General features: G+C 46.1%; 1 protein-coding gene across 2 annotated transcripts in view; it reads right to left on the bottom strand.

Annotated features, from left to right (window-relative positions):
• Nucleotides 1-14,845, bottom strand: part of PLXNB1 (plexin B1) — an 84,069-nt gene that overhangs the window by 31,814 nt on the left and 37,410 nt on the right. For both annotated transcript variants that reach the window (XM_054180065.1, XM_054180075.1), the window contains 6 exons: nucleotides 10,828-11,971; nucleotides 5,306-5,488; nucleotides 4,762-4,890; nucleotides 2,856-2,956; nucleotides 2,060-2,192; nucleotides 1,162-1,318 (listed from right to left, as the gene is read on the bottom strand). In XM_054180065.1, coding sequence (XP_054036040.1) covers nucleotides 1,162-1,318; nucleotides 2,060-2,192; nucleotides 2,856-2,956; nucleotides 4,762-4,890; nucleotides 5,306-5,488; nucleotides 10,828-11,961 — 1,837 coding nt within the window. In that variant the 5' untranslated portion in view covers nucleotides 11,962-11,971. The remainder of the gene's footprint in view (nucleotides 1-1,161; nucleotides 1,319-2,059; nucleotides 2,193-2,855; nucleotides 2,957-4,761; nucleotides 4,891-5,305; nucleotides 5,489-10,827; nucleotides 11,972-14,845) is intronic.

The raw sequence follows: 14,845 nt of genomic DNA, 5'->3' as shown, positions 1-14,845 counted from the left end.
GAAGCAACCCACAGATGCCATATGAAAGTAACATAGGCAAAGCATCTATGGAACCTTGAAGCAAAAGCAAGACTGACTTAGAAATAAGTCATTAAGAATACCTAAAGTCCAGAATAATGAGAACTAGATCCTGGCTTTATCTACACTGATTTTTCACAACTGTGCTTATGTTCAGGCCCACATTTGCAGAGCTAAACAGGGAAGCCAATCCTGCCCACTCCACCTGCAGAGGCATGTGTCTGATCACCCTGAATGGAGAACCTGGTTGATTTGCTCCAGACTAATGTAGTGTGAAGTGCAGATATAACAATATTGAAAATAATACTGAAAATGAAGGAGTTTGATATTGAATGAGGGTGTTGGCTGCACTCTGCTGTCACATTATGTCACTGGAGATTGCTTCAGACCTCCTTCAGACCTATTAACCAGCTGCATGCTTGCACAGAAAGTCTGTTTAGCCATTTGGGCGAATCAGGTGGAATGCTTCCCATCTGGCACCTGCCTTTTACTTCAGATGAAGCAGCTCTTTGAAGAGATCAGATCCTCTGAGGTCACACTGAGAAGCTGGGTAAAATCTAATGGCAAAGACTCCCCAGGTTCTTTAGAGTGGCCAGTTAGCAGTACTCAGCCAGTTATTGTTCACCATAATAGAAGGCTGAATCTGTATTTTCTGAGGTTATTCTGCATTGCAGATTTACTTCTCACTAAGGACCATGGAGTCTTGACTTTCCATATATGTATTTCCTTCTCCCACTACTATGTTAATTTTGAGAAGGTTTGGTTGATTTAAATAATAAAGAATTATTCAATGGAAAGAATTATCCAGGAAACCTCTACAGGTTTATGACAAAGCTGCCAAGCCATCCACCACTCTAGAATACATTTCAGATCATATTTGGCTTTGCATGCAACCCTTCAGCAGGATCTCCTTTCCAACTACCAGAATTTGGCATTGGAATTTGGCAACAGCCCAAAATAGCAGAGGATGTGTGACACACAAGTAGAAAGCAACAAGATATTATGACAGAATGAAATGAACACCTGCTGACAGACCACATACATTTCATGGCTGTTGTCCTGGCAATCTGATGGACCTACAATGTACTTTCCCCCAACAATGTTATCAGAGCTATTGCACTCCATTTAAAGCATTTCACTGACCTGCTCCTGCTGGCAAAGCTGGTGCTTGGCTTGGATCTGGAGAAGGACACATGATCCCTGACTCTGTCAGAACTGCTGGGCTTTCATAATCTTCAAAGTAACATGAGTAAAATTCTTCCTCACGCAGAGAAGGTAAATCTGAGATAGCCAGGAATATCTACCAATTCAATAACATCCAATAAATCATTTGCCCTCTAACACAGTCTTTTTTATTTCAAGTAAATTTTCTGGTTCTATTGTTTCAAAGTAAGAGCCCCATAAAATAGTCAGCTGCATATATACCCAACTGTCCTGCAATGCCTCCCAGGACTAATTGTTCCACTGATCATCTCTCTTGCCATTCTCCAAGTGAGCTTGGTATCCACCAAGAAATTGGCAACTTCCTCCTTTGCCCAAGTATTTAGCAAAAGGCAGGTTTTTGCCACGTCCTGACACAATGTCAGACTTCAAAGCACTGCAGCACCTTCTTAGCTTTCCTACCAGCTCTCAAATGCCAGACTGAGGCTATAATTTTGGGTAAATCCTTTCAGTTCTTCCTAACAGCAAGTGTCAGAAACACTGTGAAACCAGAGACACAAGCATCTTGTAGATATTAAGACAAGGAGGAACCCCCATCCAAGCAGCCATAAAACACTCCAGAATACCCAGTGAACTCTTATCAGGCAAGGACATTTAGTTTTAGGGGAGAAGACTCTTCCAGCCAGATATATTCTGTCATTCTGTGCAATTATCTCTGGAGAGAGCCAAGCTGTTAAGTCTCTTATGTGAAGCAGACATGTGCTTGAAGGCTCAGTGATTCAGCACCCTACTGAAAGCAACAAGACGACTTGGGCCTCCTCAGAGTCTGCAGGGGACTTTCTATATGCTGGAGCATCATCAGAGAATCATCACCCCTCACATTTCTTTTTTCTTCTCTGCTGATGTTGGCTGGAGTTAATGACTGGACAGACAGACACTGCTGTGTAGAGTTAAAGCTCCAGAGCCACTGCTCACTCAGTCTGGACCGTAAGCACTCAGAGCGACGGCTGCACCTGCAGGGAAGTAGGAAGAAGTCTTGTGAGAGATCTGTGCAGCCCTAGCAGGTCACATTCAGCTTTCAAGCTGACAGTGGCTGTCTATATCCTTGCTAGCATACTGGGGAAGCTGCTACACAACCAAGCCTCCCACCACTTTCAGCAACAGGATGAGCTGCTGCCAAAATATAGATGGGTAGACAGATTGTGGGCTTCAGGGGCCACTCCTACGGCATTTTATAGGGAGAGGGAGATAGCAAGTAGATAGGCACACTGGAATAAACCATGTTGCATTAAGCAACATCAGTAGGGGAGAAGTAAGTGAAAAAGAATGCTAAATAAAAGAACAGCAGGAGAGAGAAGTTTGTTTCTCTGCATTTGAAATGAGGCAGTTTGAGAGCTGCAGACTAAAATCAGGCTGAAATCTACTGGGTAGGAGTACAGCAAGCGGTGACCAAAGACCCAGAAAGCAATGGAAAGACACCCTTGTGTGCAACTGTGACCGCTGGTAGCAGTTTAGGGAGGCAGGCAGAGGTAAGTTAGAAAAAATATCCCATAAAGGAACTTAAACTAAACTAAAGCCAGACACACATACACAGACACAAGAAAGAGAGCAAGTGAAGACAACCCCGAAGCACTTGCCCTCCAAAATCCTTGCAGGTGAACAGGGATCTATCTTACCGTCCCTGAAGGACACACCAGCCACAGTAAGGATCTTTCAGTGCCAGACAGGATTCACAGTCCATATACAGGGAACATTCCATTATAGGAACCTTTACCACCTGTTGGAGAAAGAAATTACTGAAATCAGCACATAAACCAGCCCCAGGTCTATGACTTCTGCCTAACTCACAAGTCCCATCACCTGCATGCTTGCTGAAACAGCTTCTCAATCTTCAATACTGCATAAAAACAAAGAAAAAAGATCAGGTTTCCAGAGCCCATCTGAACAGAGTCACCATCCCTGGAGATGTTCAAGAGGGGATTGGACGTGGCACTTGGTGCCATGGTCTAGTCCTGAGGTCTGAGGTGACAGGTTGGACTTGATGATCTTTGAGGTCTCTTCCAACCTTAGTGATACTGTGATATTGGTGAAGTGCATTTAAGTATCAGGCACTGAGGCAAACAAAGTGTACTGCTGTTTATGGGTTACCTGGGACACTTTTTGAAAGGAGACTTTATTTAGTGATAAAACTGTATATTAACAAAATAGATCAAAGAACAGCAGACTGGATGCCAGCCACTCTTTTGCTTTTCTGGACACTATCATGAGAGACCATCTTGCTTGACATAAAGGTGACTTAAGCTGGAGACAGCAGCTCCAGCTGAGGCCTCTGAATGCATCTGCACCGTTGCCCAGCTCTGTCTGGCAGAACTATCATTTTGACTGAATGTAGAACGAGTTTTGATCAACACAGAGCAAAAAGCTTCTCTCACCTGGGGTTTAAGTTTTGCTTGCCAAGCACTTCTGCCTTAACTTGCTATCCTTGCTGATTCCAGTCTCTTGCCCTCTCTTTAATCTGCCACTACACTTCAGCTCCTGCACTGTCAGCTACTTTAAAATACCAACTTTAAATCCCTGATCTATTACTTTGGCTAAGTAAATTGTCATGTGCATTTTTTAAATGACAGAACAATTACTCTTAAGGATATATATATATCATTTCAGATTTCCCTAATCTTCTTCCACTCACAGATTTCAACTCCTTTGAAGTGTTACTAAATTTCTCAATACCTCAAAGTGCACTGGGAGGGTGAAGGGATGTTTTGATTTTTTTCTTTCCTTCAGAGGACATCAAGGGCTGCTTTTCCTGTTGCTAGGAGGACCCTTTCCTACCCAGCTCAAGAAGCTGATATAAGTGGTGTTGCACAAATCCTCTCAAATAAAGCATCCATAGCTGGATTTCCTACTCAGCAGACACCAACATTCCAAGAGCCTGCAATGCTTTCTCCTCCACCTGCCACTGGGCACAAAGAGAATGAAGAGGATGCAGGAGAAGAGGGAGAGGTGCCACTATGATTCTTTACTCAGCCCAATTTCATCTACAAGACTGCCATTATGCACCCAGACAGGGCGCATCTCTGCTGTCTTTTAGCTGATTAAAAACAGGAGAAGCGCCACAATTTTTGACTACACTAAATCTCCCTTTTCTCTTTTTCATCTTTTGCAGAACCAAGGCAGGTCATGTTACTTGTGTCCTCAGAAGGCTCACATTCTTCTGCTCAGATGGAGATGCGAACTGTTGTCCAAACAGCTCCTGCTCACCACAGAGGAAACCAGGAATTTGCAGCCCCTTGTCTTCATGTCAATAGAGCAGGCTTTTGTAAGCCTGCAGTTCACATTCCTCCATCGCTTGACTGACTTAGGGAAATGCACAGGCAAACAGCCCATGGTTTAGGCTTCCTCCATGTTTCCACTAGATTTTGCAAAAGCCCAGTCCCCAGTCTCTGTAAACCAGACTGGCAGGCAGCTGCTGCCTAGCCCAGGTTTAGCTGTACACACTTTGTCTCTCCCACTCCCGTTAGTAGTGTGTCTGGACCTCAAATGCTTTCAGCTCTTCTGTGGAAGGAATTTTCTCACTCTTACCATTGACTGGGTCATGACAAAGAGGTGCTCCTGCAACTGGTCGAACAGCAAGTCTCCACTCACTGCACTGTTTGATTGGATAGGTAAAGAAGCATATGTGTGTGCATCTCCCGTTGCTCCTAAGTACACCTGCAAGAAAGCCACAGTTGTTTGCAGGCAAAGTATCATAGCAGTAGTCATCTGCACTACATGAAGGGCAAGTTGGAACCATTGCTGTGTGTAAGGATTTCAACCTCCCACCAAAATCCCAGTGGAGTGACTTCAGGCACATGAAGCATGTGCCTGGTAATGCCTGTGGAAGCCACAGAGGATGCACCAGCCCTGAACACTGGCTCAGTGCAGATGTAACCAAAGACAAACATGACCATTGTTCAGTGCACCCACATTCTCAACAGCCAGTACAGTGTGAGAAGACACCATCTGATAGTTAGGATCTTGTGAAGTCGGGCTCCTGAGACAAGAAAAACTGCCTTTATGCCCCTTCCATCTGAGCATAGCCAATTACTTTTATAGCTCTTTGCTTCCTGTTGCATCCAGGCCATACCTTGTGCAGCCTCCCTCTGCTGTCTCCCAGAAAAGCAATGGTGTGGCCATCTTCCACATTCACTGCCACAGCTGTCAGACGGGCCTCTCTTTTCTCCAGGACTGGGGCTGCTTCCAAGGGCACCCGGCTGGCCATAGGGCTGGGAGTGTGGTCAGAGCCACAGGGGTATGCATACAGAGTGTCCTTTTTTGGAGGAGTGGAAAAAATAGGGAAATCAGTACCAAAATACAGATACAAGGAACATTAGCACCTTTAACACTTCCTATCATCCTCTGCCACCCAGACTCTTTAAACAGGTGGTCCCAGTAGTGAATTCAGCTTTGAACCTGTCTAGGCCTTTTTACTGAGAGTAAGAGAGCCCAGATTTTAATAACTAGTCTAGGAATGCTGCCTGGTTATACTCACTGAATCCTGCAGGCATTTCAGTAAGTTCATGCAGCATCAGTAATGAAATACACTGAGACTGTACTAAACACTTAAGTTGTCTAAAAACATTATTTGCTGTACACTACCACGACAAAGCTTTGGGGAAGATTCATTGTGTTCTTCAGGCCAAAAAGATAAGAATTCCTGCTTCCAGTGCACAACTACCTGGTCACAAGCATCACCTCCAGCAAACAGTGAGGTTTCGTCGTATTACCTGAAAATTCTAAGCCTGAAGTACAATCACAAAGCATCAAGATGTACACAAACACAGGGTGGAGCATAACCTCCTCCAAAGAGCCTACTAGCTGCACAGAGAAATCACAGAGCACACACAACCGGAGACCCACAAAAAGTCAGCCAGAACAAGAGCTGTCTCCACACACTGCTTCAATTCTTCCGAGTCTCGTGAGATTTCCGAACATCAGCTCCACAGCACTGTACAAACACTCATCCTTCTGTTCCAGTTAGATCCCTCCCAGTCCCACCAAACCTTCCCTTACTGAATTCTCATGGAGAGAGAGTCCAACACAGCTCAGAGTCCAACGGCATGAGATTTAACACATCCAAGTGCCGGGTTCTGCACATTGGCCACAGCAACCCCATGCAGAGCTACAGGCTGGGGTCAGAGTGGCTGGAGAGCAGTCAGGCTGAGAGGGACCTGGGGGTGCTGGTCGACGGTAGACTGAACATGAGCCTGCAGTGTGCCCAGGCAGCTAAGAGGGCCAATGGCATCCTGGCCTGCATCAGGAACAGTGTGGCCAGCAGGAGCAGGGAGGTCATTGTGCCCCTGTACACTGCACTGGTTAGGCCGCACCTCGAGTCCTGTGTCCAGTTCTGGGCCCCTCAGTTTAGGAAGGAGGTTGACTTGCTGGAAGGTGTCCAGAGAAGAGCAACAAAGTTGGTGAGGGGTTTGGAGCACAGCCCTGTGAGGAGAGGCTGAGGGAGCTGGGGTTGCTTAGCCTGGAGAAGAGGAGACTCAGGGGTGACCTTATTACTCTCTACAACTACCTGAAGGGAGGTTGTAGACAGACGGATGTTGGTCTCTTCTCCCAGGCAAGCAGTACCAGAACAAGAGGACACAGTCTCAGGCTGCGCCAGGGGAGGTTCAGGCTGGATGTTAGAAAAAAGTTCTATACAGAAAGAGTGATTGCACATTGGAATGGGCTGCCTGGGGAGGTGGTGGAGTCGCCATCACTGGAGGTTTTTAGGAGAAGACTTGATGGGGTGCTTGGTGCCGTGGGTTAGTTGCTTGGGCGGTGTTGGATTGGTTGATGGGTTGGACGCGATGATCTTGAAGGTCTCTTCCAACCTGGTTTATTCTATGTATTCTATGTATAGCTGTCAACTTATTTACTCTTTGTATGCGTAAAGAGAAATCCCATTGCGATTCCTCTTTTCCGGGCGTAACAGACTTAGTCTTGTCTAGGATAGTTCCTCTGTGTCTTTCTCTACACCTCTCCTTCTATGACCACTTCTCATGGTGCACACAATTTTATACTGTCCTTCTGGAGACAATGCAGGACTCTGCATGCAACAATTACTGTTAAACCCACCGTTGTTAAACGGCTCACCAGCTTATCTTCAAACAACGTGGCTTGTGAAAACTAAGGACTTTCCATCACGAAAGCCCTTCTGCATAACATTTTCACGCTCTTCTCCAGCCCCTTACTAATTACCCTTGCAAAGCTGTGTGTGGAGCAGACATTAACTGAGCAATCCACACTGACTCCAGCCCCCTCCTCTCTCGCCTCAGGCAACGTTGTTGAATTTAGACTCCTTGCGAGCAGGGCTGCGTATTCTTTCTGTCTGGTGCCCGTGGCTTTGCGTTTGGCAGCTCAGAGCCGCACGGTACCATCCGGCACTAGGCAATGGAGCTGACCCCGCTGGAGGTCAATGATAACAGCACAAGCTGGCATTCTTGAGGCATCTACTCATCTCTCACCAAACCCACGGAAAACCAGAACTATTTTCCTCCTTTCCTCCCATTTATCTGTTGGGGTTTTTTTTGTCTCACTCCCCCCACCTTCTGTTTTGTTTGTTTGGGTTTTGTTTGTTTATTTGTTTGGGGATTTTTTTAATACTTAACTGTAGAAACTAAAAGGTCTATGGAGATCCCACAGTAAGATACATTTAACCTGCTGACCTCTATTACTTCTCAGCTGTCTTGCTATCTTAGCAGGGAAGCAAGGCTTGACAGCTGTTCCACCTAAGAAGCCATGCCAGTCAGACTTGCACTACCTTCATTAGGAAGCTTTATTGTTTTCCTTTCAGATACTAATTCAACTGATTTTTCTGCACACTAGTTGTAAAGCTCTGACTTAAAAGCCTTGGAAGAGGTCACAACTTTTAATGATTGTTAATTTTTACTGTCCTGTAAGCTATCATTCATTTTCAGGGGCGGATGCATTTTTCTTATCAGCTCTCTCATTTGATTCTTAAGCTTCTTCCAATCACATTCTTGTAATTGAAAATATTTCTGTTTCTATAGCTGTCCAGTTCCTGTAAGATTTATTAGGAGATGGACCACAGCCAAATTTCCATGCCCAAAAGCATCAAGTGCTTATTTTAAAGGGGGTTATAGCTATCTTTTGCAACCTTTGCATCAAATCAGACAAATGCCAGAGCCTACTAAGGTTGATTTTTCAAATATTGAAGAATTACCTCCCCATGCAAGTCAGAAATAGTTGTACCCCAGTTGTGCTCAGCCTATGTGTGATGCCAAGGATGTCTCATTTCACACATGATGTTATCTACCGTAAACAATGTGACCTGTGCAAGCTTTCCCAGCACTGGCACAGCCTGTCTGTGGCCTCACAGGGACTGTCTAGGGTGCAGTTAGTCACAGTCAAGAGCTGAAGCTTGTTCCATTGTACAGGATTAAGACCATGATAATTGTATGAAGTGCTTATATAAATTTACATAGGAACTGTTTGAATTGTTTTCAGTGGATAACATCTTGGCAGTGCAGCAGAAAAACACACTTCAGGGATCATCCAGCATCCTACTGTGATGCAGCAAGTTTGGATGAAGCTGCTGAGACGAATTTTGGGGTGCTCTTCCTGTGCTGCATAGGTGGGAAGCAACAATAGGAAAAATCTGTATCTGTATCTGTGAAAGTTTACCTCACAAGGACAAATTATATACCTTGACAACTACACCCACAGAAACATGTTTCACACTTCCAGTTACCAAGTCACTAACAGCATCTCAAGACCAATGGGCCTCCAGTACATTGAACAAATTAACTGGTTCTGGTATTCTTCTAAAAACAAGCACTTTTTTCCTCCAGTTGAAGAGACTGTCTCAAACTGCAAAACTCAGCCTTAGCCCCTCCTGGTGGGTTAAAAATGGGAGTCTGTGCAAGCTAGGGGAAAGGGCATGCCTTGCACACAGGCTGGCCTGGAGGAAGAAAAATGTGAAATTAATTAGCATTATCCTTAAGATACAGCATAAGCTGCCACCATTGAAACCAAGTTAAAACTGTTTCTGCATAAAATGGTCATTGACAGCCGCTTCCAGTCGGCATTGAATGGAGCAGGCTGGAGCTGGCACAAACCCTTACGCGTTGTTAGACACAATCTTAATGACAACCGCTACCATGTACTGAATGGTGAAGGATAAAGTGTGTTAGGACATTTACATATCATTGGACACACTTGGTAATAAGATGCCATACTTTAGTCAGCCCACTAGTGCCAAATTGTGCAGCTGGGACCCTGGGATGGAGCTCCAGGATTCACGGAGCAAAGACTGGCCTTTTTCTCCCACCCTGCGTGCTCACTTCTCCACTGGTACATTCGCTATCCTGAATGAAGGACTCTTCTAAACTGCTCACACCAGTCTGACATTTAACTCCCTTGAGCTGCCCTAAAAATCCTTCCATGCAGCCCTGCAAAGGACACATAGGACATGGCTAAGAAATACAGTGAAAGCTGGGCAGTGTCTTGCTTCCCAACTCTTACATACTTCTCCTGACCTTACATTCATCCTGCACCAAGTCTGCTTTTTCCCCTTCCTTAGTCCTACAAGTTTTCTACAGCTGGCTTTAGCTACCAAAATGAAAACTATAATTTTAAAACTGGTTTTGGATCACACATCCAAACTCAGTGACTTCCAGAGCTCTGTGGTACCAGTTTGCTCTTTGTGGTACAAGGCTGGGAAGAGGCAATTATCTGTACCGCCTGTTCTGTAGAAGGAAGACACAAGATAACATGCTGCTCTGCTAAGGTCTAGCAACACCCTTGGTGAAAGCAGGCTACTCATAACCACAGAGCTTCATGCTGGGCCACTGCATCCAGCACCACCCCGAGAGAATGATGCTGCTGTGTTTGTATCACTGTCCCTAATATCACAGCACCTGATAGTGTGGCTGACAGACTGCAAGGATTCAGGGTCACAGCCACTTCAGTCTGCATTTTTATCCTGCAACATCCCATCATGCCTTTGCCATAGAATTTAAAGAAGGATTATCACCTCTTACAGCTCTGGAGACAAAGAATCACCAGGTCAGAAGAAGGTCTTCCTTGAGCACAAAGTTTTGGAGGACTAGTAGGAAATGAGGATTTTGTTGACACTTGGTTTTAAAAGGTCATGTTGTTTTTAGTTTCTGGGTGCCCTTGCAGGAAGTTGTTATGAGGTGTACCTCACCAAAACCATCAGGGAGCCAGCATACCCCTTGAATTCCCCTCTCCAACATACAGGCGCATATGCACATACTCCTCTCCTCCCCTGGCGTGCAGACCAGAAGATGAAGACACTGATAAAGGACAACATGAACTGCAGCTTCATTATTCTTGCCTGGTACTGCCACGAGACAGGCCTTAGGGCCAGGTCACACCAGATGCTCTCCCCACTGCTACATATAGTACACCTCTCTCTGCAAATAAACCTGTCCATGTGGGGCAGAGAGCTGCAGCAACAACGAGACAGATTGCAGTTTTTGCAGTGGGAAAGAAACAGCCTGCAGAGAGGGGCTTTTAACCCAAGCAGATTTCCACATCTAGCTGTGAGAAACAGGCTTACTTTAGGAACACAAAGCAACGGAAGAACACGTGGCAGACTACTCTTTAGCCTGGCAAAGGTGCAAAGCCACTTACCGCTGGCAGCTGGACGCAGTTGGAACTGACGTCGTATTCAATATATGCCACTTCTGTCCCTTCTTCTGACTTCCCATCTCTCATGTAGCAAACATCCCTAGTATAGTTGGTCAGGCGATCCACCTCCTCCATCGCATAGACGCAGAGCGCAGACTCCTCACTCAGTTTGCCAGACGAGGCTTGCCAGGCAGAGAAGGCTGCAAACAGCACTTCTCCCTCGGCCTCCAGCCGCCCCTGGGCCATGCCTTTTCCCGGCTGTGTGACGTAGGCTGCTTGCAGGAGGCTGTAGGTATTGGCTTTGCTCTGGCAGAGCAGAGGTAACTCCACATAGGAGTAGTAATGAGAGTCATCCAGGCAGATTCGCGAGATGTAGGTCTTGTACTCCCGCGACTGAGACTTGAGGTCCCGGCGGTAGAACAGGAAGTAGACGCTGGAGCGATAGGTGAAGGATTTGATGAAGTGGTGGTTGTACTCCGAGAGACGGCCCACGGCCAGCTTGGCTGTTTCCTCGTAGGAGAAAATGGAGTGAGAGTCTGTTGCTTGAACATCCCCTCCGTGGGGCCTCAGGTTTCGGGTAGTGATGGGAGGAATGCCTCCTCCAACTCCTCGGCTGGTGTATCCTCGTCCCACAAACAGCAAGGGGACCTCATCCTTCGAGTAGGCTATGAGTCCCACAGTGGTGATATTGGGATCATTGGCAGCCACGTACTGAGTGTCACCAGGGCTCTCTGGTCGGAAGAGGACGCGGTCAATGGACGTGAGGCTCCTTTTCTCACAGATTCCCTGGTGCACACTGCCACACACGATAAGCTCCTTCTGCACAGTGTTCACTAGCAGCAGCTTGTTGTGATTGTCAGTGTGGTGTGCCTGAGGGCACTCCAGCTTTGAGACTGGGGGGAGGCAATCTTTACTGTCCAGAACTGGTCCAGTCTGGACCACATTCTTCATTAGCAGGTCTGATGTCAGCTGAAAGAGAAAGTTGGTGGCTCCCAAGTAAATGGTGCCAGATTCCAAGTCCATAGACAGGTGGAGGAATTTTGTGGCGTTGCGTGAGAACGTGACATATTGCAGTCCCCGCGGAATTGCTGCTCCCAGGAAACAGAGAACAGGAAAGAAGAACGTTCCCAGAGGCATGGTAAACACTCTGAAAGAGAAGAAAAGCTGTTATGACTCCTCACAAACCAGCAGAGAAGATCAACACTCATCAACATTCTTCACTAGCACTCTTGTTATGAGAGGCAGGCAAAGGAGACGGGGATAACCACAGAAAGCAGAGCTAGACACAGAAGAGCCAACACAGGACATCTGAAGAAACACCAACAGAAAGAGGTTTGCAGAAGTATCAGAGATTTCACTTGGCCACCTCTACATCAGGATGACAGGCATAGCATTCAAGAGAAGCTGGAATACTGCAGGTAATGTTCTTGGGGGCTTTCCCAGAGACTGCTGGGTGGTACTTGGAAAAACTTCTCTTCACAAGCCCAGGACTTGTACTAAACTTGCTGAATAAACATTCCAAAGCACAGATTCATCAATCCAGGGACATAACCTATGGAGAAAGGTTCTATGTGGTAACAGAAGGTGTTCCAAAAGTTGATCACTATTCTTGTAACATCAGAAAAAGCCATGTTTAACCACACTCCTGCACAACTCTATGATGCTATACTGGAAGTTCTCCAGGACAAGACCACATTTCTATGGCAGCCAGCACATCACATACATTGTTAACAAGCAACACCACAGTAAAACAAAACACTGTCCAAGACAAACACAACCTACAGGACCACTGTTTAAACAAACTGCAGCAGGGATCCAGTTCAGAGCAAACTAAAACCCTTCGCTCTTCGATATAATTAATCCTTCTCTCTTCTCACTTAAGACTCTTCCACTAGTGCTTCATGAGAAATCTTCCCCTGCCGTCTCCGTCTCTGAGCACCAACCACCCAAGCAGAACCCGGGTGCCAGGATGAGGCCTCCCAAGAGTCGGTTACAGTGGTACCCAGCCACCCCTCTGGGGCCACCAGTCTGGCCCCGAGCCCTGCTAAGGCAGCTCCTGTAGGTCTCCATCTCCTCGGGCAGATACAGCATGCCTGGGCAAGGGGGAGACAACCTTATCCTGCTCACCTGCTCCTCCACTTTCCAGGGGAGAAGTCTCTTGCTGGCACTCATCTCTCACAGCACCTCTACCAGTACTATAAAAGGTAATCTGAACAAATCCACTTTGTGGATCCACTCCTTCCCTGTCCCATCCCTCAAAGCGCATGGAAGGCCAGATGGGGTGGGTGTCACAACTGACCTGTTCTGTTCCTCTCCAGAGGATCTTTAGATGAACTCCTCTCAAAATCCACCAAGGTCCACCTAAACTATGCCACAGATGGGAACTGTCCTGAACAGCATGTGGAATCCCACAGCATGGTGAAAATGTACCTGTGACATTTAGATCAATGCTTTCCCCATGAAAAAAGGGCAGCAGCTGCAAGTACTCATCATTTACTACGATTACGAGAAGTAGGTGGTGATACAGCTGTGAATCTATTCCCTTCCCTCCCTCTTTCAGACAAGGTATCAAAGCTACATACAGCTACACAGATGCCAAACTGGGCCAGAGGCTCAACACAACTGATGGGTACAGCATCTCTTCCAGAACTGGCCTGTAATCTGCTGTGCTCATTTTGGCAACTCAGCTCCTCAAGGGTGATGTTAATTTTGTAATTAAAGCTCAGAAAACTATCATCATTTCCTTCCTACAACATCAGCCCTCTTGGATCTTCTTGGTAAGTTCAAAGTGCTCAAAGTGCTATCAGCCCAGAAGCACTTGGAGCACAGAGGTGGAAAAAGAAAACCTTAGCATTTATTGCAGCACTTAACCAATTTAGGTCACAAACTTCTCACCATGCAAACTGTGTCTTGCACTTGTTTTGTACAACATCTGCACACCGTGCAGAAAACACAGCAGCAATGCTGACAACAATAACTGTGAGACTCTAGATCCATCTTATTTTGCTGCTATTGCAAACAAACAAACAAACAAACAAATCCCAAACCAAACAGAAAAGTCTGCTCTCCAGCTCCTTTGTCAGGAAAACTTTGGAATCTTTGCTCTACCAAAGGACCAATTGAGAGGATTAGTCTCCTTGTGAAATCCAGCGGATGGAAGGTATTATAAATACAACAGGTTATTAAATATAGGCTTTGTGGAGCTCTGGAAAAGGTCTATTTCACATGGTTATTGTAGGTAAGTAGGTAGCACTGTCAGGATATACCCAGACGCAGGAATGCTGGCTCTAGGCTGGCAGCTTTCCCCTGAGCACACAGCCACCGATTCACACCGGACCAGCGCTGTGTTTAGGTTTTGTGCACACTGGGGCTTTTGTTTGCCCTGATAATGGACACTTAGTGTTTTCTGCTCTCAGTGCTATGAACACACTCTGCTTCACCCAGATTTGCAAACAGCACTGAACGGGCCCTGGAGTCTCTTCCCAGGGTGGTGAGAGAGTGCGTTGTAGCACTTGACAGAGGTCCTTATCACATGGGAGATGTTATCTGTGAAGCCTGATGAGGGATATTTATAAAGCCAGCAAGTAGATATGTGCTGACTGAAGGATGGAGCTCTAACTTAACAATGCCAACTTGGGTTTCTATCAGTAGAGGATATCTTGCCCCACCTCCAACCTATGACTTATTTCTTATGCCTTCTCCTCAGTTTCTACTGGAGAAAACATTACCCGAGGAACTCTTTAATCACACAGCCTCCTTGGTACCTCTGCACAGCCATCATGCACACATCCAGATGGTTCATTGTGCAACTCTGGGTCTGGAGTCTCCCCAGTTTCAAAGCTTAAAATGCCTGCAAACAAAACAATAAGCTGATGACCATCCACCAGCAGGAGCTTGACTACATTGTGACAGAGCCACGCTGACATGGAGAAGAGAGTCTTTGATCTGAAAGCAGCTGAGGATCACAAGACGTCATTACACTACACCACTTACAGGAATCTCTAAGCTTCTTTCTAACTAA

The sequence above is a fragment of the Dryobates pubescens genome, chromosome 1 (genome assembly GCF_014839835.1).
Source record: "Dryobates pubescens isolate bDryPub1 chromosome 1, bDryPub1.pri, whole genome shotgun sequence".
Taxonomy (NCBI): domain Eukaryota; kingdom Metazoa; phylum Chordata; class Aves; order Piciformes; family Picidae; genus Dryobates; species Dryobates pubescens.
The sequence above is the reverse complement of the archived record's forward strand: the minus strand, read 5'-3'. Positions and strand labels throughout refer to the sequence as shown.